General features: G+C 53.5%; 7 protein-coding genes across 7 annotated transcripts; 5 read left to right on the top strand and 2 right to left on the bottom strand.

Annotated features, from left to right (window-relative positions):
• Nucleotides 1-3,040: 3,040 nt before the first annotated feature.
• SCP_0601720 (predicted protein) lies at nucleotides 3,041-3,981 on the top strand (the record flags this gene model as incomplete). The annotated part of the gene is made up of 3 exons (XM_027759306.1): nucleotides 3,041-3,359; nucleotides 3,420-3,801; nucleotides 3,852-3,981. The coding sequence occupies 3 exons, from the start codon at nucleotides 3,041-3,043 to the stop codon at nucleotides 3,979-3,981; spliced, it is 831 nt and encodes a 276-aa protein (XP_027615107.1).
• Nucleotides 3,982-5,252: 1,271 nt separating this feature from the next.
• Nucleotides 5,253-7,705, top strand: SCP_0601710 (hypothetical protein; the record flags this gene model as incomplete). The annotated part of the gene is made up of 4 exons (XM_027759305.1): nucleotides 5,253-5,535; nucleotides 5,579-5,678; nucleotides 5,744-5,821; nucleotides 5,881-7,705. 4 exons carry the CDS (start codon nucleotides 5,253-5,255, stop codon nucleotides 7,703-7,705), a joined length of 2,286 nt encoding a protein of 761 aa, XP_027615106.1.
• A 1,365-nt stretch (nucleotides 7,706-9,070) lies between these two features.
• SCP_0601700 (hypothetical protein) lies at nucleotides 9,071-9,717 on the top strand (the record flags this gene model as incomplete). Its single annotated transcript, XM_027759304.1, has 2 exons — nucleotides 9,071-9,092; nucleotides 9,215-9,717. 2 exons carry the CDS (start codon nucleotides 9,071-9,073, stop codon nucleotides 9,715-9,717), a joined length of 525 nt encoding a protein of 174 aa, XP_027615105.1.
• A 316-nt stretch (nucleotides 9,718-10,033) lies between these two features.
• SCP_0601690 (Phenol hydroxylase) lies at nucleotides 10,034-12,176 on the bottom strand (the record flags this gene model as incomplete). Its single annotated transcript, XM_027759303.1, has 13 exons — nucleotides 10,034-10,214; nucleotides 10,264-10,617; nucleotides 10,674-10,703; nucleotides 10,760-10,919; nucleotides 10,985-11,050; nucleotides 11,106-11,168; nucleotides 11,221-11,290; nucleotides 11,339-11,443; nucleotides 11,494-11,591; nucleotides 11,642-11,698; nucleotides 11,751-11,889; nucleotides 11,948-12,076; nucleotides 12,135-12,176. 13 exons carry the CDS (start codon nucleotides 12,174-12,176, stop codon nucleotides 10,034-10,036), a joined length of 1,494 nt encoding a protein of 497 aa, XP_027615104.1.
• Nucleotides 12,177-13,624: 1,448 nt separating this feature from the next.
• SCP_0601680 (hypothetical protein) lies at nucleotides 13,625-18,319 on the top strand (the record flags this gene model as incomplete). Its single annotated transcript, XM_027759302.1, has 5 exons — nucleotides 13,625-14,817; nucleotides 14,879-15,482; nucleotides 15,784-16,977; nucleotides 17,237-17,685; nucleotides 17,737-18,319. The coding sequence occupies 5 exons, from the start codon at nucleotides 13,625-13,627 to the stop codon at nucleotides 18,317-18,319; spliced, it is 4,023 nt and encodes a 1,340-aa protein (XP_027615103.1).
• Nucleotides 18,320-19,862: 1,543 nt separating this feature from the next.
• SCP_0601670 (Pentachlorophenol 4-monooxygenase) lies at nucleotides 19,863-22,010 on the top strand (the record flags this gene model as incomplete). Its single annotated transcript, XM_027759301.1, has 10 exons — nucleotides 19,863-19,895; nucleotides 19,950-20,069; nucleotides 20,124-20,282; nucleotides 20,334-20,547; nucleotides 20,606-20,706; nucleotides 20,753-20,787; nucleotides 20,838-21,008; nucleotides 21,062-21,117; nucleotides 21,169-21,230; nucleotides 21,288-22,010. 10 exons carry the CDS (start codon nucleotides 19,863-19,865, stop codon nucleotides 22,008-22,010), a joined length of 1,674 nt encoding a protein of 557 aa, XP_027615102.1.
• A 466-nt stretch (nucleotides 22,011-22,476) lies between these two features.
• Nucleotides 22,477-23,857, bottom strand: SCP_0601660 (4-hydroxybenzoate polyprenyltransferase, mitochondrial; the record flags this gene model as incomplete). The annotated part of the gene is made up of 8 exons (XM_027759300.1): nucleotides 22,477-22,551; nucleotides 22,603-22,882; nucleotides 22,936-23,032; nucleotides 23,094-23,182; nucleotides 23,235-23,352; nucleotides 23,404-23,556; nucleotides 23,609-23,776; nucleotides 23,836-23,857. 8 exons carry the CDS (start codon nucleotides 23,855-23,857, stop codon nucleotides 22,477-22,479), a joined length of 1,002 nt encoding a protein of 333 aa, XP_027615101.1.
• Nucleotides 23,858-24,922: the final 1,065 nt, after the last annotated feature.

The following is a 24,922-nucleotide window of genomic DNA, read 5'->3' as shown; positions in this document are numbered from 1 at the left end:
TTATACCATGGTCATCATCTGGATAGTCTCTTGATGCTATGTCCATCAACATTGTACAGTGCTCGAGGATACGTTCATTGGTGAAGTAGCCTTCTCTATTCTTTCCCGGTTTGAAAAGTATTCGGGTTGATCTGGTCCCATCTTTAGAGCGCCCCCAGCCATAGTCTGCCGAGACAAAGTCTGCCGCCATGATTGATGCGCCTTCTCCCTTTGCCTGCGGCACTGCGGTTTCAGTTTCGTGCACCCAACGCACTGAGCGACGATCATTTGCATAGAAGACTGACTCATCATGCCACCAAAACACCATACGGCAATTACGAGGTCGAGGTTCGTTCTGATCAATGTCCTCAAGACCATCTCGGCTCCAACGACGTGCGTTATATTCCAGCTCGGCTATTAATGGCAGAAATATTTCCTGCCGGTAATCGACAACGTCTGCACGCTCGTGTCCATCAACAAATTGTCCATGTGGGGTCTTGCGCCAGCGGTAATCCATTGCATGCATCCACATTTGGGCTGTTGAGAGACAAATACCTTTTGTGAGTCCAAATTCACTCTGTGTCTCCGCACTGTTAACAAACTCCATAACATCCATAGCACGAACATATTTGCCAATACTTTGCAGGTGTCTTCCGATTGCTGATGCTAGGTCCTCCTTCTGTAGCATTGAGTTGTTCCATTTCCCATATGGATTGGTTGGAAGGTTATGCCGGTCAGCCAAGAATGATCGTGTCCACGTGCGCAAAGCCTTTGCAATGAAGTCACCTTTCTGGTATGCATATGCAACTTTGAATGATGCATCAATCCAGGCTGGTGGCTCTCCACTGACATAGAACCACAGCAACATTCTCATCTGCTCCATGCGCCGATGAAGGAAATCATCACCATCAAATGGCTTTGTTCCCTTTCCATTTTTCCGCCGTGGCCGGAGCAATGCCAGTATGTCGCTTAAAGCAGAATTTGCATCTTCAATGGTGGGTGGAGGTATGTAGGGATGTGATTTGGATGTAGGGAATGCACTGGCATTATCAGGTACAGTCATAGTGTCCTCTGCATTTTGAATCTGATATTGTTCCACAACACCTTCGTGGCCAGAGAGTTCCAATGCAAGTGGCCCATGCATGCCAGTGCCGGCGCTCGGTGGTATTGCCCTGGCGCTGGCACTGTGTGATGTCGTGCACTGCTTATCTGCAGGTGATGTATCCCCGCAACTATCTGCGGTCTGGGCGAGAAGTTCGGAAGGTGGTTCCTGTAGTAATGGTGAGTATTGTAAGCCTAGATTGCACTAACTTACTCACATTTTCTTTGTTTTCCTTTTCACTATCCTGTCTTTGGCACACTCTTTTTTTTGCATGGTTCCCGAGGTTTGCAATAGAGCGCCGGTGCGCGAGCTTTCGTTTCGCCATGAAAGTGGAGAAGGATCGTGTCGCCACAGGCAAGAAATGTGGTAATTACTTAACATGTCCATATTGTAAAATTTTATCTTATTTCTCTCAGTGTGTGAGATTTCTCAAAAGTCGGAGACCACAATTATTTGAAGCAAAATATTCTTAATAAGATTGTGGTCCTACTTTTACCTTGAAGGTGATGATGCTTGAGAAATAAGAAATTCTTTCCTTCTCGTCCGCCAAAAGAATGTAAGCGTGACAAAATGGGTCACGTGATAGTGGTCGGGTTTGAACTGGGTCTATCTTAACTTGGTAGGCGAGACATGAGGTTATTTGGGAGTATTTACATCCCTTTGCAAATGTTTTTCCTTGGATCTTGCAGATCTCACCGCGTGGTGTTTGGTCGCCACCCATATGCGGAAGGGGGGCCATCGGGCGTTGAGTATCGGGACCTTCCTCCTATGGGTCCTAGCCAAATAAACGATCTTCAGATCCAAGATCTAAGATGTATCGTCAATTAAAGCGTACGTTGGCGTGCCGTCGACGTAACGCGTCTGTGCGGCTCGAAGCAACGCGTCAGTATGCCGAAACGACGCTTTGAACTAACAATGGGTTTGTCACTTGCAGTGCATACTCGGACGCTTACCTCGAGGCCGCACGAAGCATATTCCTATGCACCTACCCGAGGAATCCTTGCACGAGTCACAACTGGTTGGACCGCGGCTGTGTCCATTCTATTCAGGGCAGTTCCTCAGAACTCGACAGATCAACACCACCACCCAATTCTGTTAATTCTGAAGTCCAAGGGCGCCCAACGGTTTACAAAACTTCCCAAAACAGACTCTGCCGAGATGACGTAGCACGGCAGGGCTGCGGTACTCATACGCACTACTGCAACTAAGGCAAATTCTTTCAGCGCCGCCGCACAACGCTTTGATCTGCAAGGCATCATGCATCAGTCCTGAGTTCAAAGCAACTTCAGATTGCCGTCTTCCATGCATCGCCGACGCTTGCGCAAGCCGGCACATCTGCACTGCAACGTCAGCGCCGGAGGGCTAAAGCACCAGAAATCTGCCGAGAATCAAAGCGTCGTGCCGAGCAGACACGCCACAGTGACACGGCAAGCTTGGATGCCCACGGTGCACGTGACGCTTCTAAGCGCCGAAGTCTCTGCCGCCACTATCCAAGCCCTACCTTGCTAAGTCACTAAGTCACTTAGCTCGCTGGTCCACTCAAGCTGTACTTTGCCAGCACAGAAAATGCCGCCTGCTTACACGAAGTCATGTTATTTGGCCTGCCTTGCTGGCCCAGAGTTTATCTCAGGATGAGTAGAGCGCCGGTCAGTGCTCCGAGTTTGTTTCCTAAGCCTGAGCTGCTCACTAATCTCGGAGTCGCGTCGTCATGGCTCTCCTCAGGGTCCCATCGCGCAGGTCTGACGACCAGTCTGCGTAGTCAGTGCTCTATGCAAACGGTCTTACCAATACTCCGCTAAGCTAATCCAAGCGACGAGCAATAGGGGTAAGCGACTCTATATAGCGGTGGGCGATACATCTCATCCTTCATCCTCTACCACCAGTTCTTTGACAGCTGTCGGTGCATTTTATAGGTCACCTACAAGGCGCATACTCACATTTCCATCTCAAGTGTCGACCATGTCAGCCACCGTCACAGCAGACTTAGTGTTCTTTTCCCATCCCAAGGATGGCTCTCCTCCCTTTATCTATGCGAGTGCTCCATCCAGCGGGGAGAAAAGGAACTGGGTTGGGGAACATCACGACGTCGAAATAGATAACGTCCGCGGGAAGCAGGGCACTTTCACTCTCGACAGCGCGGGTTTCCAGTTCGGTGACCAGGAGGCCAAGCACACCGCCTTCATCAGCGACGAGGACGTCAAGAAGGAGTACTATCCGGAGAGCATTGAGCTCGTCAAGAGTATAACGGGTGCGACTAGGATTGTCCCATTCGACCACAGTGTGTACACCTCACCTTTCACTCCGCATCGCGAACTCCAAACTGACGTTCCATTGATAGCTATCCGCCGGAGACGGCCAGGCGAAGCTGACGACTCGCCCGACAAACGTCAGCCTGTCCCGCAGGCGCACGTCGACCAGACGCCGCAGTCCGCCGTGGCACGCGTCCACCGCCACCTTCCCGCGTCAGACGTACCAGGCCTGCTCAAGAAGCGCTTCCAGATCATCAACCTCTGGCGGCCCATCGATCACCCTGCGCTCGACTGGCCGCTCGCGCTGTGCGACTACAGCTCGATTGACCCTGCCGCGGACCTCGTCCCCGTCGCGCTGCGGTACCCCGACAGCGACAAGGACGGCGTGACCTTTGGCGTCAAGTATAGTGAGGCGCAGCAGTGGAAGTATTTGCGCGGCATGCAGCCTAGCGAGTATGTGCTGATCAAGTGGTGAGTGGATTCGCGGTGGGAGTAGGAGCCGTCTATTGACCGGTTGGCAGCTACGATTCGAGGAACGACGGGAAGACCGCTACGTTCACCCCGCATACCGCTTTTGCTGACCCGACCACCCCTGAGGGCACCCCATACAGGGAGTCCATTGAGCTGCGGCTGCTGGTGTTCTACGACTGAAGAGCACTGGAATGTAATTGTATAATTGCGACATAAATTTTGTATCTCACGATTCATGACTGCTGAAGTATTATTGATTTCGAAGGGCTCGGTGTGCTACGGGTTTGCATTCCCAGCGCAATGTGGACGTGGTTTGATTTTCTGGTGGGCCTGGCAGCGGGTCACGGTGGTGGCGCGGCGCTTCCTTGATTTAGCCATTCCCACGCTCTCACCCAACGTTTCGACCCACCACCACGAGCTTCTCGAGGTTTTCGTTCGCGAATAGGTTGTATAACAACTTATCGGGGAACAAGAACCTGGAGTGCTCGACGCTGCACTTTCATCGTGTATTCTTCGTCTCGGTTAATCTGCGCATCGCGGTATTGCCCGAGTTATCGTCGGACCTGCTGTCGTGGGCTCCGTTCGTGATACGACGATGATGCCTCTTCGTTCGATAAGTCTAACTTCCTGAAGACTTCCGAGTAGTCTGTCTGCCTTCCTTCGCTGGACGATAGATCCGGATGGGAACCGCGAGAACGTTCTCGGCTGTAAGACGTCTTCTGACTCTCTTCTGTATTATGATGACTGATTATAACAGAGCTCTACAATTTTGTACAGATATTGATGCTCTCTACGCGTTGTTTGGAGCCGCTGGAACAATTTTTGAGGCTGTAGACGCGTTCAGTTTCACGCGTCGTGATCACGTGCTGGAGCGCATCCAATATTGAACTCCGCATCCTGTTTTGGGAAGGTGTTGTTGTCTCCCCCCCTCTCGTGATAACGCCCTTTTTGTGTCTTGAACCTCTTCTCTCACTATGTTCTGGCTGTCTTCACAGAATGTCTGCTTCCCTCTACCCTCTCGCTGCTTTTTGGTGGTCATATGTGGGCTACTCGAGGATCAGGATGCGCTCATTTATGGTCAGGTCGGCAAGCGGAGCCAAAGCCTGCCAAAGCATACCAACGCCTCAGACAACGAGGCAGACCAAACATCTCATCACACCAACACCTTCCATCTGTGTCCACAACTGCCAATAATGGAAGGTCTCACCGCCCCTCGAGCGACTTGCCTTACGAGGCAGGTCTCGAGGTATCCATGCCAGGCAATTCACGCGTAGTCCGCGTGGATCGTGATGGCGATGCTAAAGATGAGATGGGTCACTGTTTGGTCCCTACTGTATATAGCACTATCCAATCCGCCAGCGCTAGTTCTCGACGACTTTCCTTCTATGGGGGGAGGTCCTCGCTTTGCTTCGGCGCTGTGCGCCTTTCTGCCCACGTCCCCCCCCGCTTAAATGGAGGGCGTCTACCCTTCCTCCCCTCATTCCCTCCCCTCATCCCGAGCTGAGGATCCTCCCCCACCTATCGTGGACGCTTTAGTGCTCCCTCGCTTAGACCCTCTTGCGCTTACGCCTCCTCTTCCCCTACCCCCACCCCACCCACCTCCGCCATCCCTGTCCTCATCGCATCCACTCTCCCCATCACTACCCTCAAAGCGTGTACCTCCTTCTCTACCCGCCAAGTATCCTCCTCCCCATCGTCACCATGCCAAGAGCTCCCCGCAATGCGTCCTCCGCAGTACGGGTTAACCCCACTGCCTCCACTGACCGATGTGGTCGAGGAAAGGCCGGCTCAGAGTGCGACATATGCGGCATAGTCGTGTCTCGGGCCGCCGACATGCCTCGCCATAAGTTGGTGCACAATCCTGACAGTGAAGCTATGTGCGTGTATCATCGTATGCTCGTTGACGTCGCTGACCCATGCTCCTGCCCTTCCCTCAACCCAGGAAGTTCCCTTGCCCCTTCCCAGGGTGCACATACAGAACCCTCCAGGCAGGGAACCTGAAACCACACAGCCAGAAACAGTGCGTGCTACCCTTATGCACTTCCTCGGTGATTGTCTGACTGCGTCATCATCTGACAGTACGCACAAGACGACTCCGTTAGTCTGCGACCATGTCGTGTTCAGTAACGAGAGCTTCGAGATGTGCCCCTTCCAGACCGGGGACCAGAACGAGCTCACGGAGCACAGAAGGTCCGCACACGGCTGCAGGGCCAAGTGCGCCAAGGACAACGCTGGGAAAGAATTCATCTACCAGCTCGAATTTGACTTCGGCTTCGACGATGACGTCGAGAACGTCGGTTTCGAGTATAATTTCGACGGTGCTGCCTCCAAGCCTGAGGACGTCGAGCCCCAGGCTGAGGACGATGTCGATGCGAAGATCAAGGCCAAGGTCGCCGCAGCCCGTTCCACCAAGGCCCAATCGAAGGCCAAGAAGCAGGGCCGCGCAGCGTCCCCCATGCCTTTGGCTACCGCCAAGAACACGAAAAAGGCCGCCGCTGCACCGGTGTACTTCATCAAAGATGACCCCGACCTCTACAGGTCGTACCTCGCGTCATCGTCCATCGCCCCATCGTCCATTCCCGCATACCCGTTCGCGGCTTCCGCCCCGTCGAAGTCGGAACAGTACACTCACACTCCCATGTCATCCACCCTGCAGGACTATGAGTCTTCTGCCGTGTCGTCTAACAATCAGCAACCCGTCATCCCACTTCCCGTCATTGAGCCATTCATCCAACACCACTACCTTCCTCAAGCTCCCGTTGCCGAGCAATTGATCCAGCAACAATACATGCCCGTCCCACCGGCGGATCCATATTACTGCATCGAGGCATCCATCCCTGCCTCCGCCCCTATACCCATGCCGCAAGTATTCTTGCCAGAAGATGCCCTCTGCGGCGGGCACTTTGCCTCGTCTCTCAACCCCGTTGTCCAGCCCGAGACCTACGGTCCTTGGGCCAGCTTTTCCACCGAGAGTGGGAATAGCGATGTTAGTGCAAGCAACGGCTTCGATGCCGGCTTGGCCGGCATGAGCTATAGCAGCGGCAGCAACATCGCAGCTATGACATATGCCTCCGGCAGCAACGCTGCCGCCACCAACTACGACGGCGGTGGTGACTGCGCCAGCACCAGCTACGCCAGTGGCGATGCGAACGGCTATGCCAACATCCCCTACAATGGCGGCAGCCAATATACCCCTGACAACTCGGACACTGCTTTTCTCGCCAACTTGGATAACTATACTCGCAATGGCTTTGATAACTATACCCCCGCCAACGCGAACGATGATACCCCCGCCAACTTCCATGACGATACCCTCGCCCACTTCAACGATACCCTCGTCCACTTCAACGATACCCTCGCCCACTTCAACGATACCCGTGCACACTTCAACGATACTCTCGCCCACTTCAGCAACGATAACTCCGCCTGGGTTAACGACAGCGGCTACTCGTCGACAGCCTGGACCTCAGACGGCAGCTTCTCGTCAACAGACTTGTCGTTTGACTCGTTGTCCACGCTTCCCCAGCCTCCTGTCACCTCGGACGTTATGCTGGACAACGATAGCTACAGCATGTACGAAGGACTATTAGGCGACCATCCGGATGGTGCTCTCAACGGATATGCGCAACAAAACGCCATCCCGATGTTTGATGTACATCCGGCTCCTATCTATCCGGACGGCGTTGAGCTGGGACGCGACTCCCCTGTCCGGAGCCCCGTCAATAGCGGCAGCTACCTCGATCATATGTTGTCCTTCCCGTATGCGTCACCCACCATGGGCGCGATTGCACCGCCACTAACGCCCCCGGCGGCTACACCCAGCCAATTTATGGCCATGCTGGCGTCGCCGCTGCCAGAGTGGGGGTGCAGCCAGTCGGAGCTCTTCGGCGTCTTTGGCCTTTAATAGTTTTGAGGCTCTCCGGACATCATCTTCTCGCATTGTACATTGTGCATCGCATCGACGTGCACTATACCCCACATCTGTATATAATACCCTCCTCTCACACTTGACATCATTTCGTAGTTTATCTGTAGTATATTTGTCGTTGCATTTCGCTTCTCCTTGTAGCCATATAGTTTGTCGCTAGTTACTTCGCTCCGGTCTCGATAGTGTGCATTCTGTGCCTTACTAGATATAGAGAAGAAATACAGCTCCTCCATTCTTCACTCTAAGCTTGTGGACTCGCTTGTAGACTCGTGCAAGATGAGAGAGTCTTACGACGAGTGGCTGCGCCCAATGCGCCACTGGACTCCACGCCACGCGAGGCCGACGCGAGGCCACGTGACACCGACGCGCCGTGGTCGTCGGGTCGGGTCTCGCGAACTTCCGTAACTTTCAACGTGGTCAATTGGTCAACATCCCAACAGAGCTGACATTTCATCTCTGCCATTACGAGTCTACGAATGATCTAAACTTTGTCGAATCTATTAGGAGTAGTCCAGGAGTCCAAAGGTTCGAACTTCGGTTACGACCGAACCGTGCACTGCTAAATACTTCCTTTTATAAGTTGTCGTCAGGTAATTCAATATGTCTGCTATATGCATGCGAGAGGCAATCGTGTACTGATCCATGCGGCAGTGCGGGTTTGAGGGAGTGTCTCTGCCAGAAGCACGAGATAGGCGACCGCGAGGATGAACTCAGAACACACTCTACGGTATGCAACTCGTATGAGCCAGCTTAAATACGCCACATATCACCACGGGTGCGTATTCTTTCCATCGCCGTCTGGTATTGACCAGAAATAATCCATAGGCTACATCAGTGGCTCAGTACTTTCCTGTCTCTTATCCTCTTATCACACCTCCGCGCGAAATCGTTCGAAATTACTGTGCTCGTCTACTCACCGGAGGAAGCCAAGCTGTTTGAGGCTTTCGGTGTCAAGCCGTCATTGTATCTCTATTCGATCTGCACTTCCTCGAGGTGCTGGCGGCGCAGTCGTATATTGTCTTCCAATCTGTAGGTGATCGTTTGGACGTACCGTAGTGGGATACATGCGTATGCAGAGGTTAAGTAACAAATTGGCGGCTATTGCTGGTATCGTGGGCTGTTCGGCGAAGAGACGGGCTTACAGGCGTCGTTCCTACTTTCATCCAGACAGTGAGTTCCTTGTGAATTGGAGTGGTCGTGATGGCGAGCTTAATGATCACAAATTGCCATATCCTAGGACTCGTCAGGAATATAGTCCGAATTATCATGAAAGACTGAACTTTACACCAGGTTCTCATCGATTCTTCTGAGAAAAATACGTCACAGACACGATCCATTCCAATGCCAATATCGTGCAAATTGAGTCGGTGCTTCCAACAGCTCCGCACCGCGTGGTCCGATCTCTTCCTTGTCGAACCCGACGCAGCAGGCGCGTTCCCCCCATACAGCTCGCCCAGTTGGAACGCTAATGCCAGTGCTTCATAGGACCTATATCCGGCTACATCATCTCCTCGCCGTCGATCTTCGGGTGGCTACCGGTCCACTCGTTGACGCGGGGATCCAGCACGCGGACTACAGAATCTGCGGTTAGTTCGCGCTGCGTTCGACCGGGCCCAGGGCGGCACGGTTGGCAAGGGCAATCCGTCTGGAGCATCGTGCACATCGACGAAATTGGGGGTCTCCTCCACTATCCCCGCCGACCACATGTTCACCAGCATGTTGCAGTGGTGGACCTGTACGTCATCCTGCTCGACGAGATCCTCGAGAACCCGGATGTGTCGGCGCATGGGCGCGCGGTGTACTACGTCGTGGAGAACAGCGAGGTGTCCTCGGGTGGGCGACATCGCGCTCGCGGAATCTCCAAGGCGCTCGTCGTTGGCACCAGCAAAGACGCGCCCCCGTTCACTGCCAACGAGTTCGTGAAGTATTGGGGCATCGAGGTGCATATTCCTTACCTACTGGCCCCCGTCGATTTGAGGTTAACGTGACGTTACGTGCAGTTCCTCGGCCTGTCGGCAGGCGCAAACTCACGCTGCGCCGAAAGCCCACGTAAACAGCTGCAGACTTACTGGTCAGCAGCAAGACCGAGGTGGGGGCCGTGGTCGCGGAGAGGGTTGAGGGTGAGTCGTATGAAGTGTGACGTGCCATGATTGTCCTGCTTTACATCTGATACTGGGTCCCGATTGCGAACGAGTTGTGCATAGATAAGCCGAGAACAGTGAGTTCTATCTATTTACAGTGCAGAGGGTGCTGAGAGCTGGGCATACATTTGATCGCAACTGATGGAACAAACAATTGCGTAGCTCATAACGAAGCCAGAAAATCACCGACTTTGTGGACCTCACCCCTGTCAACTGGCAAGAGCATCGACATATGCCCGTCCGGCCGCACCAAAGCCGCTGAGCCCGTGGCCGGAGATATGCCCAGAGACTCATATACCTCGCCTTGACGTGACTTCGCCATGATCCCGTCGTCTATGTAAACGCTGCACACTTGTTATCTCCGGGGAGCCAGCAACGAAAGACCAAGCTCACCGTGTATCGAGCAGCGCGCACCTCCCCAACATATCTTCAAGCCACGCTTCCTTCCCGACTTTCAGAACCGCAGACACCTCTACCATCCTGCCGTCACCGCGCTTGAGCGTCTCTTCCAGACCTGCAATGAATGCGAGGAAGCGCTCTTGGACGGGCGCCTGCGTGACGTCCCCCGGGAAGATGAAGATGCTGAAGTGAGCGCTGTATGGTAGAAGGTCCAGCAGGTTGAAGGAATGCCAGTCGCTGTAGCGGAGCACATCCACGGGAGGGACTCGTTGGCCGATCTTCAGGCTTGGGGCAATATCTTGGAACCCGGGTACTGTCAGTCTGGATTTGTACTCCACACCGATGCCTCTGCGTCCACGGCTAAGTATGAGAATGTGGGTGCTAGCCATGAAGGAGCTGCCTACGTTGTGAACATGTTGCGACGCTCCATGATACTGAAGAGCCCATGTGTTAGTAAAGAACAAATAATATACAGGAGCGATAGACGTACCTTGCGTACTCCGCCGGCGACAGCCCTTCGGAGCCGAACAGCTTCTCGACTTGCTGGTCGAACTCGATAAGCTCGATGCTCCACGGACGACGTTCCTCTTCGTACGTGTCCAGCAGCGACGGTTTGCACCGTCCGCCAAGCACGAGTGCAATCTTCCAGGCTGGATAAGGTATCGTCAACTCACTCGTGTTCCGGCACTAGTATTACTGAACTCGGGGGACGCACCAAGGTTATGGGCGTCAAGCATGGATATGTTTGCGCCTTGGCCAGGATTGGGAGAGTGCGTGTGACCTGCAAGGAGGAGCATGTCAATGGTAGGGTATGACATTAGTGTACAAGACCTTACAAGCGTCCCCAACTATGATTACGTGGCGTTTGTGCGAAAATCTCGCAGCGACACGTTGAACGACTGCAACAATAGTAGGTTATGAGAATGCATCGAGAGAACGAGTACTGCATACCGGAGAAGGTCGAACCCCATGTGGGATTCGTGACTTTCATGTCGTAGGGGAGGAAACCTTTCCAGATGATCTAGAAACTGGTGAACACCTCATAAGGGACCGAGACCTTGCCATGCACCTCTGGAATTTCTGACTTCATGACCTGAGCTACGTCGCTTTCATACTCTCCGACCCTTTTCAAAAGAGTGTAGACACGAGCGGTGTTTTTGGGGCGAGGAATGTACTATCGCCTTTTCAGGGTCTCGCAGCTCGAGGTAGAAATGTAGGTCTTACCCCAATGGCCCCAACGAGCGGGGACTGAATGATGCTCTTCGCTCGAGGAGTAGGGAAGTTCGTAACTGGCGTGAAATCGAGCACACCATATGTTAAACCTGTCAAGCATATCAGCGAGGGAGTAACAATACGAAGCTTGATAGTCTACCAGGAGTATTGATCTCCATCGGAATACTGCATTGCCTGCGCACCCATGACCACGCACCTGAGGAAGAATGAGGAAATTTTTGATTGTAAAATTCTTGAGAAGGACATACCGTCGCATCCGATGACATACTTGGCATGGATAACTTCCACACTTTTAACGAACTCAGGATCTGACGCTCTTTCCTCTCTGGCATTCAGATGGATGTCGCGATCCCTCAAGAGGTCTTTCTTGAGATGCAAACAGATGACCTGGAGATACTAGGTCATTGTCTGGCGCGAACGAGACAGCGAAGCAATACACCTCAACTGGAAACGCAACTCCATCCTCGTCAGAAATGCGAAGGGACTGGGGAATGACGGGCTGCAGCACTTCGACATGATGCTGAGCCAGAGTCTCGAGCATGACTCCTTCGGTGTCTTCAATCGGCAAGACAATCTAAGTCGTCCTCAGTATTAATTGCAGAGATAGCGACATGAGCAGCAAGCCGGCGGACCTCGTACGGATACCGAGTGGAGGACGTTGAGACTGACGGCATTTGGCTAGCTTGCTGCGAAAGTATCAGCGATCAGGACCTACGATACAACTCGATTCATTCAGAGGTATACCTTAATCCCAGTGCTATCTTCATTAGTACTGTACGTGACCTACGACCAGTGATAGCAAGGATCAACATGAACGTAGCAATACCAAGGAGGAAACGTCCAGTACCATCCTGCACATTGCGGAGCCTACGCTTCTCAGCCTGTCACCCATGCCGAGGCTATCCCATATCTCAGTGGTTCTGGGCTGGATACCATCTGCTTGTCCGGCCGTCTCTCCAGGCAGTCTGCAAATATCCTAGCTCGAAATAACAGCTTGGATTTATGAAAAATCAATACTGACCTTCTGTCAATGATTGTGACTCTAACATTCAGACGAGTCAAACACACTGCTGCGATTAGGCCTGCCGGGCCGGCGCCGACAATGAGTACGTCCGTTGAACTTGCTGTCTGAGGAGTGGCATCGGTGTCCATGTCGGTCTGCGCTGTTGAGGTGACCTCAAGCAGACCATATGGATATGACGGGCTTATAACAAGGTAATCTTAAGATGGCGCTGTCTACGTCTTGACAGCGTGTGTAATTTACACCCTCCAGCAGCCAGACAGGTCGTTCCTTAGATACACCGCCCGGTCTAAGGATTTACATCAGCCAGTCACGGAGATGAAATAATTGTTGAGAACTCACTCAACGAGAAAATTCAGTGTGGGAAGTAGGCGAGCTTCATCTGGAGATCATACTTGTAAATTCCTAAACTGAGGGCTCACCTGCGGCTGGAAAGGCGTGATCATCATAAGGTGTTCTAAGGCTGAATTTGCCCTCCACTTACACCTATGCGCGGTTCTAGGAGGAAGTGTATATGCCACTTAATTGAGCCTGAGGTCGATTTGCATTCTGAAAACTCAGCAATTAACGGGAGTTTCCCACCTCGCGCGTCGGAGCCTGTACTGTCCGAACTCGACGTCTTCCACTGCGTGCAGTGGCAGTGCAGGTATCTTTCCTCTACACTCGAAAGTGAGGAAATTGAAGAAATGCTCCTGTGCGGGATGAGATGGTGAAACTCGACGCGCTCATGGACTTCAAGTTCAAGTTGTGCGACGCCGCTCGAACTCTAGTACGGTCCAAATTGATCACGATCACAATCTTATCTCGGTTACGAACTCCCGCTGCAGCGCTGAACGCTTGTGTCCAACCTTTACGGTATGACCGGACGTGAGACAGCGTTAACCGCAAACGATGGGGAAGTGGTGTTGAAGCGAATTTTCGGTGGAGTTTGGCTTAGTAGCGAGCTCGCGAGCGCTAAGTCAAACTAGTGCTTACTAAGCGGAGGCTGAAGGCGGAGGAATAGGCGCCGTAAGCGCCAGTCTGTTCCTCCTGCACCTACAGCCTCTCACTCGTTTTCATTCTGGTGTTTCCACACGCACGATCTCCGCCGATCTGTAACAAATGCCGTCCCAAGGACCTCCCCCGAGCGTTGGTGGTAAGGATTTGTCTTCGTTCCTTCCCGATGAGTCTGGATCAGGTGGAGGCACCGCGAGCCTGCCCAACCCGGCCCAGATGGCTTTGTTTCAGGAAAACCGGGAGCGGCAGGCCCGGAACGCGGCTAGGGCAGTACGTAGACAGGGCGGAGAAGATGGCGTCAGTGATGACGAGGAGCTGGGAATGTTGGATGGATCAGATGGCACATCTCCGGGTCAGTTAGACTCCCAGGAACCGTCGGCAACGCCTGCGGGCGTGCCTTCGCGGCCCAGGACACCGGAGAGCACCGATGATATGCAGTTGCTTCGGGATGTTATGAAAATGACTCCGAATACTCGGGGCATCGCCCTAAAACTGTGGAATGCGGGTGTTGAGAAGCGGAGCGGTGCTGGCACTCGGACAGAGGCCTCCGTAGGGAATGGTGGCAAGAGCAGTGAGAATGCACTGATCACCATAGATTCCGAGAGCAAGGCCGATCTCTTCGCGGGCCGAGTTATCGAGACGCCCCAGGAACTTCCTGCACTCCTAAGGAACGGGTTCCATCTCCCTCTGTCCATGTGCACTTCCGAGGTGATGACCAAGATGCACAAGCACCCGGAACAGGTCCAGTATCGCAAGATGCACGATGGGAAGGGGATCAAGAGGGCTCTAATTGACATTGCACAGTGGCCCGACGAACAGGCTATGGGACCCGAGGAATGGCGCGATGCTTGGCGCAATTACTTCGAAATTCTGCCAGGTGTATGCGACGGCGAGATTGTCAAGCGCTTCTCGGAACACCACATGTGGTTATCTGAGCAGAGCGACTTCAAAAGGATCTTTCCGGTAATCCTTGCATTTGATATCAATGTACGTCGCGGTTATTTCCTCACAAAGAAAACCTTCGTTGTCGGCTCGAAGAGCTACAATGACCACTTTCTCAAAATCTGCCTGGAGCATATCGAAAAGGGTTCTCGATGCGCGCTTCCTATTCCCGCGGGCCCTATTGTCGGTTCGTCTCAAACCCCCTATCGCACGCCGTCACATTCCCCCGATTCACGTCGCCCGCGCCGCGATGGTGCGGCAGATTCCACTGCCAAGCCCTTTCGTGAAGGCAGAGCATCTGCGTCCACGAGCATGCTCTGCCTCATCTGCGGTGAGAGTGGACATCGGGCCAGTCAGTGCGGGCGATCAACCATGTTGAATGGCAAGCCCGCATTCACCGTCTGGGAAAATAAGAAGCTGCTCGCCATCTCCACACGTGCGGAGATCTGCCTCACATGGAACGTCCAACACGGCCGCATGCCTTGTCGAGGTATGTACTGTCCCGGAACCGGTGGGCACGTCTGCTCCTTCTGCGGTTCCGACGGTCATGCCGCTGCGACTAAGCGGTGCCTCGGAGTGTGAACGCATTATCACACCATACGATGCTGAGGCCTTCAAGTACACTCTTCGCATGCTCGGCCTGTTCCAGCGCTACCCTCTCTTGCCACAAAAATTACGTTACGGTTTCCCAATTGGTGACTTCAATCCTCTTCTTCGCACTTTTGCTCCTCCAAACCATTCCTCTGGCGCTAAACATATCGATTTCATCCACCAATATATTTCCGAGCAGGTTTCTCTTGGCCGCATGACTGGCCCGTATTCGCAGGCTCAGGTAGAGCATATTTTGGGCTCTTTCTTCGTATCTTCCCCACTTGCTGTTGTCCCAAAGGCCGGTTCGAAAAAATTCCGTCTTGTGCAAAACTGCTCTTATCAGGACGAATTCGGAGTCTCCGTCAACAGTCAGATCAACTCTGATGATTTTCCCACCAAATGGGGCACTGCAGCCGAGGTGGCAGAAATCGTGAGTCCCTCTTCAATATCTTCCCAGTTGATGCCCGGTGCGCGGGAGGCTGCTCTGCTGAGATCATTGCCCGGTACGCGGGAGATCTCTGCGCTCGATCATTGCCCGGTTCGCGGGAGATCATTATTCTTTGGTCATTGCCTGGCACGTGGGAGATCACTGTTCACGGTCATTGCCCAGTGCACGGGAGACCGCTGTCTACTCGATTCATGCCCGGTGCGCGGGATATCGACTTGTTATCGCTTGCACATGCAGACTCGGAACACGTCCACTGCCGCAAACGCTAACTCCTGCTTGCCAGATCGCTAACGCACCTGCCGGTGCGCAAGCTGCGTGCCTCGATATTGACTCCGCATTCCGCAATCTGCCTATCAAACCTGCGCACAAGCCTTTCCTTGTTATCCAGTGTGATCCGGGTGATTTTTATGTCGATCACGTCCTCCCTTTTGGAGTCTCATCTGGGACTGGCGTGCAAGGCGAGCCAATGGATGCCATCGTAGACATTCTCGATGCAAATGATATCGGGCCTTCGCGCAAGTGGGTTGATGACCTCATCACCTTTCGCTTTCCCACCAACCAATGCAGCATCTCTGGCGCATATGAGTACGCACTCGGATTAGCTGATATCTTCCGCATCACTGATCCATTGGGCGTCCCCTGGCATCGGACCAAGTACTCCGACTATGCATCCTGTGCGATATACAGCGGTTTCCTGTGGGACCTTGGCCAGCAATCGGTCGCCCTGCCCGAGGAGAAGCGCGCAAAATATCTGGCAAAACTCACTGCATTCATCGCCACTGTCGAGCGCGGGCGGGTGTTACAACGTGACACCATGTCCATCAATGGCACACTTTCCCATATCACATTCGTCTACCCGCATGGCCGTGCCTTCCTCACTAATCTTTGCAGTTTCATTGCTGCCTTCACCAATCGCTATGCCCCCCGGTTCGCACCACGTTCTGTCCTCTCGGACATGAAGTGGTGGCTCCACATCCTCAACGTGCCAAACGTCACTCGTTCGCTCACACCCCGTGGTCCACTGCAGGATCTTGGCATCTGGGTTGATGCCTCCTCCTCCTGGGGCATCGGAATCATCATATCCAGTGAGTGGAGTGCATGGCGATGGCGGGGAGAGGCCGATGCATGGAAGGGTGATGGTCGTGACATCGGATGGGCTGAGATGGTGGCCGTCGAGCTCGCTGTTCGAACGATAGAAGCACTCGGCCATGGTGATGCGACTATTCTTGTTCGCGGCGACAACAAGGGCGTCGAGGGCGCATTTGCTTGCAGTCGCAGCCGCAATCATCAGGTCAACACCTCCATCCGTCGTACAGAGGTCATCGCCATGTCTCTCAATATTCTCTTCATCATACGCTATGTGAACACCAAGGACAACTTGGCGGACTCGGTCTCTCGCGGTGACCCGAATCCCTCGATGTCCCATCGTCAGCTCTCCTTCCAGCTCCCTGCTGAGCTCGCAGCCTTTCTCACTGATGTATAACACGACCTCATCGCTTCCTGCGCTTGCACATGCGAGCGCGTCGACCCGGTGTGACGGGTCTGATGCTGCCCAGGCTGGGGTAGCGCAGATCAGCCCGTCATCGCGAACACTGGCTCGGTGAAAACCTAAAAAGCCTCGTTCTGAAAACCAAATTGTCCCCTCTCTTTTCCGTCCTCACGTTCTTGCACGTGATCACCTTGCGCTCTGGACCACGCCACATGCGGTTCACTTTCATTCCTCTCTATCTGCACAGACCTCCTCGGCAACTTTGGTACATCTTTTTAATGTCATGCTCACTTCTCTTGACCCTGGCACTCGGAAGAATTACGGTGCAGGGCTGCTGCGCTTTACCCAGTTTTGTGATTGCCTTGCAATCTCCGAAGACCTTCGCATGCCTGCGGCGGAGCCGCTCCTAGCCGCTTTTGTTGTGCAGTGGAGCAGGCGCGTGACCCGCTCAACAGTGGACACCTGGGTGGCGGGCCTCTCTTTCTGGCATGCACTGCATGGCGCCCCATGGCAAGGTGCAAAAATGCTCCGGGTAACTTGTTCAGCTATTTCCAAGTCTGCCCCAGCCTCGAAAGAGAAGCGGGCGCCCATCACGGTCGAGCACCTGTATGCATTACGTGCCAACCTTGACCTCTCCGACTCGTTCGATGCCGCGGTATATGCGGTAGCATGTGTCGCATTTTGGTGCTGTCGTCGGTACGCACGCGCCGTCTGGTCACTCCTTGTTCTTCCGCTGATGTTCTACAGGCTTGGCGAGCTGGTCATTCCTTCTGTGGGCGCGTTCGACCCTGTGAAGCACGTCGCGCGCTCGGCTTCCGTTGCATATCGCACGCTACCGGGAGGCACGCAGTACGCTGTCTTCCATGTGCCCTGGACCAAAACGACTAAGCAACTCGGCACCGACATCATTGCCACCGAATTCGGCGACCCAAGCTCTGCCGTCGTTGCCCTGCGCCACCATCTGCAGGCGAATGCCCGTGTCCCTGCGCATGCTCCCTTCTTCGCGTTCGAAATGAGCGACACGGCGGGTTGGGCGCCGATGACCCGCGACTGGTTCCTCAATCGCGCCAATGCGGCCTGGGCAGCAGCCGGCTTTGAGCACCTCACAGGACACTGCTTTCGCATCGGAGGAGCGACCGAGCTTCTGCTTCGCGGTACCCATCCGGATGTGGTCGCAACGCAGGGTAGCTGGAAATCACGCGCTTTTCTCGAGTATTGGCGGAAAATTGAGTCTATTTTACCTCTCTTCATCTCGCGGTCGTTTACTTCTTCTCGTTTGCAACTGGCTTCCACTGCTATGGACTCTTTCAAGAAGAAGTACTCTCTGTAGTCTACCATACTTGCAACTGTAGTTTTGCTCTCGCTGTAATGCTTCTCCACTGCTGTCATGTTGTCTATGCTGTAATGCATGTTGTCATTCTGATCTGATCTCTCGCTGCGGAACGCTAGCCCTGGGTTGGGGAAGTCGGCGGGCTCACGTTGAGCCACGACTGTTGTGGGCTGCGCTCCTTGGGTGGTTAGCCGTGTTCTCAACGACTTTCCGCCGCTTCACGCTCGAGTTGGATTCCGCGAATCTCTCCGCTCAGGCTCCCTCGCATTTCGCCCCTCCGCTGCCGGTCGCCCGCTGACTTCTCGGGCCGTCGCAGTGCCGTGAGGCGCCTATTGCAGCCTGCTCCGAGCTTGAGCCGCCGCCGGAATCCACCTCTCCCCAACCCGCAAGACTACACTGGATGCAATTTCCAATAAATTGGCAGGAGTATGCGAATGATATTTGAAAGATACAGTGAATAAATTTAGTGTAAGTGGCATTGCTTACAAGAGACTTATCTGAAAGTTATTTGAAACCTATCCCAAAGTAGAAATAACTTTATAATAAGTTTTCCATTTCTAGGATAACTTTCAGATAAGTCTCTTCTAAGCAGTGCAACTTACACTAAATTTATTCACTCTATCTTTCAAATAAATTTTGCATAGTCTCCTCAACTTATTGGAAATTGCATCCAGTGCTAGCACTCTACATTGCACGGCGAACGTGCTATCTTAGTGAGCCGTGCATGCTCCACTCCGTAGCCCAGCTATCAAGCACTTAGGAAGCGTGGAGTTTGGCTTAGTAGCGAGCTCGCGAGCGCTAAGTCAAACTAGTGCTTACTAAGCGAGAGGCTGAAGGCGGAGGAATAGGCGCCGTAAGCGCCAGTCTGTTCCTCCTGCACCTACAGCCTCTCACTCGTTTTCATCCCACCCACCTCCCCTTGTTGATTCAAGCGTCCTAGCGGTGGTTAGCCGTGTTCTCAACGACTTTCCGCCGCTTCACGCTCGAGTTGGATTCCGCGAATCTCTCCGCTCAGGCTCCCTCGCATTTCGCCCCTCCGCTGCCGGTCGCCCGCTGACTTCTCGGGCCGTCGCAGTGCCGTGAGGCGCCTATTGCAGCCTGCTCCGAGCTTGAGCCGCCGCCGGAATCCACCTCTCCCCAACCCGCAAGACTAGCACTCTACATTGCACGGCGAACGTGCTATCTTAGTGAGCCGTGCATGCTCCACTCCGTAGCCCAGCTATCAAGCACTTAGGAAGCGGGGTTTAGCGCCGCAAGCTTTCAACTCTCGACCATCTGTCGACCATCTGTCATTGAATGCGCCAAAGAACAGTGCTTTTTTGATACGCCGAAGTCATCCTATTCTGACCGGGGACCGCTGCAGGTCGACTTTACACTCTGTTATGCATCATGCCTGGACCGTGCACGCTTCTCCATCTGGTGACAGGCAGAGCTCAAGCTGTACACCGTACTACTAGTGATGGAAGCTTGCACTGCTTGAAATACGTCGGCGTCTGCAGCTTTCAAAGGCGTTTCGCCTCCCCAGTCGCTAACCACGTCGTCAATGTCTATCGTCCCTGTCAATGGCGTGTTGGTCGTAAGTGATTCTGAGCACACCTGATGAGTCCGCGAGACTGAAGTTGGCATCCAGGCCGGTGCTGGTCCAACGGGCCTCATCATGGCCATCTCACTTCTCAAGAATAGCGTACCAGTCAGAATAATTGACAAGCGCTCCCATTTTCATGGTGGCGCACGCGGGACTGCGATACAGGTGCTGATAATGATACCACTGCATGTACTACTTCCTCATGATGGGCTTGTATAGCCACGCTCGCTCGAGCTACTAGCTTTTCTTGGAATAGTAGACGGCGTCTTCGACATCGCAACCCCTGCGCTGCTGCTTGCCATCCATGGTCCCGATGGCCGGGTTTCGAAGACAACCAAATGGCACGAAGATGCAGAGCCTTCTCCCTCCATACCCTACGTAAGATCTCAATGCAATCACAGTGTTCTGTTGAACTTATTCGCGCTGCAGCCGGAGCTTGCATCTACGAGCCAAGCAGAGTTCGAGAAAGTGTTGCGGAAGCACCTTGAAAGCCTGGGTGGTAAAGTGGAACTCGGTGTTGAATTTGTAGGTATTCAACAGACCGCGGACAAAGTTACGGCGCGCCTCCAAATTTCTCGAAACGGAGAGATTGCAGAGGATCAATATGACTGCAAGTACGTTGTTGCTGCGGATGGAGCTAAAGGTAATCTTTCCGTGGAGTGTTTCTGCAGGGCTCTGCGACTGACAATGATACGCCACAGGACGAATCAGAAGTCAACTGGGTCTTACCTTCATTGGGGAGACCAAAGAATCAGAACGCATGTTCGTCGCCAATGTACATGCGTCCGGAGTAGACAGGGACGTGCGTATTCTATCTTCAGCTGCGTTCCAAGCTCACCCTCATTTAGCACTGGCATATGTGGGGGAATATGAGCATAGCTTCGTGAGGATCCAGTATTCGATCACGGGTGCTTTGAAGTAACTCTCATCCAGCATCGGACTGAAGCCTCTCAACCCAGCCCCTCTATTCCAGGTCCAAGCATTGGGGCGCGACCTACCAGCTGTACTTCCGAAAGATACGGAGGGCATCCAGAAATTGTTCAACTCTATCAGTGGCGTGACTGATATCAAACTTGAAGATGCGGAGTGGATTTCTGAATGGCGGCAAGTACACCACCACATCACTTGACCATGGTTTGATCATGCATCAAACGCAGCGCCAACATCCGTATGGTAAACACTTTCAGTGTTGGGCGTGTGTTCTTGGCGGGCGGTACGCCAAATGAAATCGCACATGTAAACCGCAGCTAATAAGCATCATTAGACTGCGCCCACTGTCATTCTCCAGCGGGAGGGCAGGGCAGCAACACCGCAATGCAAGATTCGGTACGCTCCTCATGTACCAATAGCGCTCTTACCATCCTATCCTCATCCGCTTCCTAGTTCAACCTAGCTTGGAAACTTGCACTAGTGTACAAGCGCCTTGCGTCTCCAGCGTTGCTCGCCACGTACTCCCTCGAGCGCATGCCTATCGCAGCGGAACTGCTCGACCTCACCACCGCGCTCCACGCCGAAGTATGGGACCGCCACGCGTCCGCGCTCGATGCTACTACCCCACGCACGATCCAAAACGCCATGTTCCGACCCAAACGGTTGCTCCAGCTCGGGATCAACTGCCGCTGGAGCCCTATCGTATTGGAGGAACGGGCCGGTGCTGGCGCTGGGAGCGAGCCAGCGAGCGCATACGGCCAAGACTCGGCGTATGTGCGGGCGGGAGATCGCGCGCCGGACGCTACGCTACTCGAAGACGCCTCAGCACCCGGCGCCCCGACATCGCTGTTTGCTCTGCTCAGCGTTGACCGGCACACCATCTTAGTTTTTGCAGGCACGAGTACGACATCCGCGGACTTACAATCCACTGTTATCACCCTGCGAGTGCACGAACACTCGGGCGTCGCGCGCGTCGTCGCCATTCTCCCGTGTGTTTCCTCAGGGTTCCAGAGCGACGGGCCGATGCTCGTCGATACTGCGGGGTATGCGCGCAACGCCTACGGCGTCCAGGGAGAGGCGAACACCTTGGTTGCCATCAGGCCCGATGGCATCATCGGCGCATATGCTCTCACCGTGGACGGCGTCTCCCGCTATTTCACCAACCTGCTGGCGTGAGTTCTACTTCCTGAATATTCGGTTCGGACCCACCCTTGATCAACGGACCTATTCGTGGATTGTGCGGGTCTTCAGAGGAGATCTTCTATACGTGTATATATGGGTTACGACTGTCGGATGGAAGCGTGCGGGTGACTCCGAGAAAATGCGAACGCGGACCTTGCGCTGAGCTAGTGAGCCAGCGGTTGTGCACATGCACGAACTTTAGTTACGGTGAGGTAAACCCTACCTGCCTCTTTTTGCCGGGCTTCCCACCGGACGACAGACGTGTGCAGGACTTGTTCAATGCGCTTGGGTGATCTCCCAGTGGCACACTGAATACGTCACACTCGAAGGAATAAGTATGCATTGGACGGGGTTGACGTACAGAAGACAGAATCGTTCTACGGAGAAGATGCGAAGACGCCATATTCAAAGGGACAGCGGACACGTTGGGAAGGCCTCTATTGAATATCTCTATGCGGCCTCACGCGAGCAGAACTACGCGGACATATTCCGCCATCAGACCCACCCATATGAGAAATCCAAGATCATCATTCGCCTGCCATCGCTCTCAGTCTGAAACGTTCCGCCGAGAGTACAGAAAACGTACCTTAAACATCCTGAGACAATCGTTGACCGAATCAAAGTCGAGAGTCCGCAGCTGCCATATGAGGTGCAGCGTGCCGCCTGCAATTGCCACTGCGAAGAATGCCGGGCCCTGCTGCGCCACCCAGCCCGCATACGCGAGGCACGCCATGAACAGCGCGGAGAAGCACGCAAGGATCGAGCGCACGGCATCGCCGAAGAGGACCGCTGTGGACTTGACCCCCGCCTTCACGTCGTCGTGCTTGTCCTGGCAAGCATAGATCGTATCGTAGTGGAGCGTCCAGCTGCATCGAACTCAGCGACTATGAAGAGGGAACTTGTGACAGGCGTAACGCACAAGACACCACCAAGGAGTAGAGCCGGAGCAACTCTCCAGTCAACGCTTCCGGTGATTGCGATCCAGGACACGGGCGCGCCCCAGTTCATTGCGAGGCCTATGTGGAGAATGTGGAGAATGAGTTCCGGAGCACGCAGATCAACGCCTGGATGCCTTACCAAGCCAAGCCTGTGGCCAGTGCGTCCATCGTTTCATGAAAGGATAGAGTAGATCGAGGAAGAATAGGCCAAACAGTCCAGCTCGCAACCTGAGATAAACTGTAAGGCACTGGCGTTGATATCAGTGTTGAAGAAACATACGCTTCACTGTTAACGAACGCTAGAAGGCCAATACAAAGGAGGGTTAGAACAAGGAAGAGGCTAAACGCGCCAGCAACAGAGACTAAGCCAGCTGCGAGGGGTCGTCCTTTGGAGCGCTCTGGAGTAACCTTCAGCGGCAGACGGTGTAGTACATCGAAAGTTGTCTCACCAACTTTGCGGTCGAAGTCAATATCACAGATATCGTTCCAGACACAGCCTGCGCTGTGCCGGAGGGTAGCACCGACCAGATATAATGCTGTGTTCAATGCCAATGACTTCCAAGGTAGTCCGACAGCAATTGCTGCCATCGTAACACCCCATGCTAGCAACATTCTGAATCAATGATTGAATTCCAGCTTGTTACTCGGTCTCACCGCAAGGCCAGAACATCAGCATGGACCCGAGAGGAAACTTGTGTATCCTAGTCAGCTTGACATAAGATAACCAAAGAGGAGGCGTCGGCGGCGTCGCCGGTTTCTCTGTTCCATTTGCGATGGCGCTCTTCTTCATGAGAGGGGTAGTATCAGCCATGGGGAGATACTCTTGCTCGAGGGACGACAATGTATGCTAGAGCCAGGCGTTCAACCTTAAGAACACATACCTGCTACAGTGAATTCCACCATATATGCTCGATAGCGGCATCACCGGGTGCTGATGCATGATCGCATGAAATCCCGGGGAACGAAGTTACGGGGAGGCCATCGTAAGGCACCATCTGACAGATTGCTCGGAGGAATCAATTTCTCGTTCGGTATTACCTCACGACTGAGTGACTTGGCCGCCCATACTACAATCCCAGCGTTGCTTTAAACGCTCAGAGAAAAGTGCAATTACAGTGCCAGATCATGGATGGGTATGAAACGCTAACCAAGAAGACACCGCACTGTGTGAATTAGAGCTGCGGGTCCCTATGAGTACATATTATTGATTGTATGTCGCCATGAGTAGAAGCGAGACTGCAAGGTGGTAAGCGTGCCCTTGATGGTGCAGATAGGATACAGAAGATCATGCCAACACGGGGAGGCTCCACTGTAACTTTGAAAGCCTGACCGAGGAAACGTGTGGTGTGAAGTAGCTCCGGGTTTCATTTCCTCGCAATTTGGCTGTGAAAATAAGATAATAAGAGCTCAACATCGCAGAAGTTTCCAACTTGGCATGGTCCATTGATGCATCACCCTGAGTGGTAGTGCGGTCAGATAAGAGTACCGAAGTGAAGGGTGTCAAACGTGGAGTCGCATACGGAGACTAGATGACCTTAGTAGCATGTCTTTCCGTGAACAGTTCAAGGCTGGAAAATCAGCAGCATTACAGCTAAGTCACGGTCGAAAACGATAAACGCATTCCGACGAAATTTACTTCAGGTACGTTGCTTATGAATTATCCCGAAACAGCAAATTCGTACGGTCATGCGTGAAATTCAAAGGGGGTAGGCCAATCAGCAGCTAGAGATTCCGTCCAGAGCAGTCTATTTGATGCACTCCGAACAGAAAATGATGAAACGAATTTCGTCGAAATGCGTCTATCGTTTTCGACGTCGACTTAGCTGTAACGAAGTAGGATGTACATGTAAGTTGGGAGCGCAAAAGTCCAGCCTAAGCCCGGTTCGTACGTTTTCAATCTAGATTTGTCTCCGCGTCTTCTGGGCGCCTACGTACTGTCGGAACTTCGAGCTTCAAGGGCGCCAGTAC

The sequence above is a fragment of the Sparassis crispa genome (assembly GCF_003851025.1).
Source record: "Sparassis crispa DNA, contig_000005F, whole genome shotgun sequence".
In the NCBI taxonomy this organism is placed as follows: domain Eukaryota; kingdom Fungi; phylum Basidiomycota; class Agaricomycetes; order Polyporales; family Sparassidaceae; genus Sparassis; species Sparassis crispa.
Note: the sequence above shows the minus strand (reverse complement) of the source record. Positions and strands in the feature narration are given on the sequence as shown.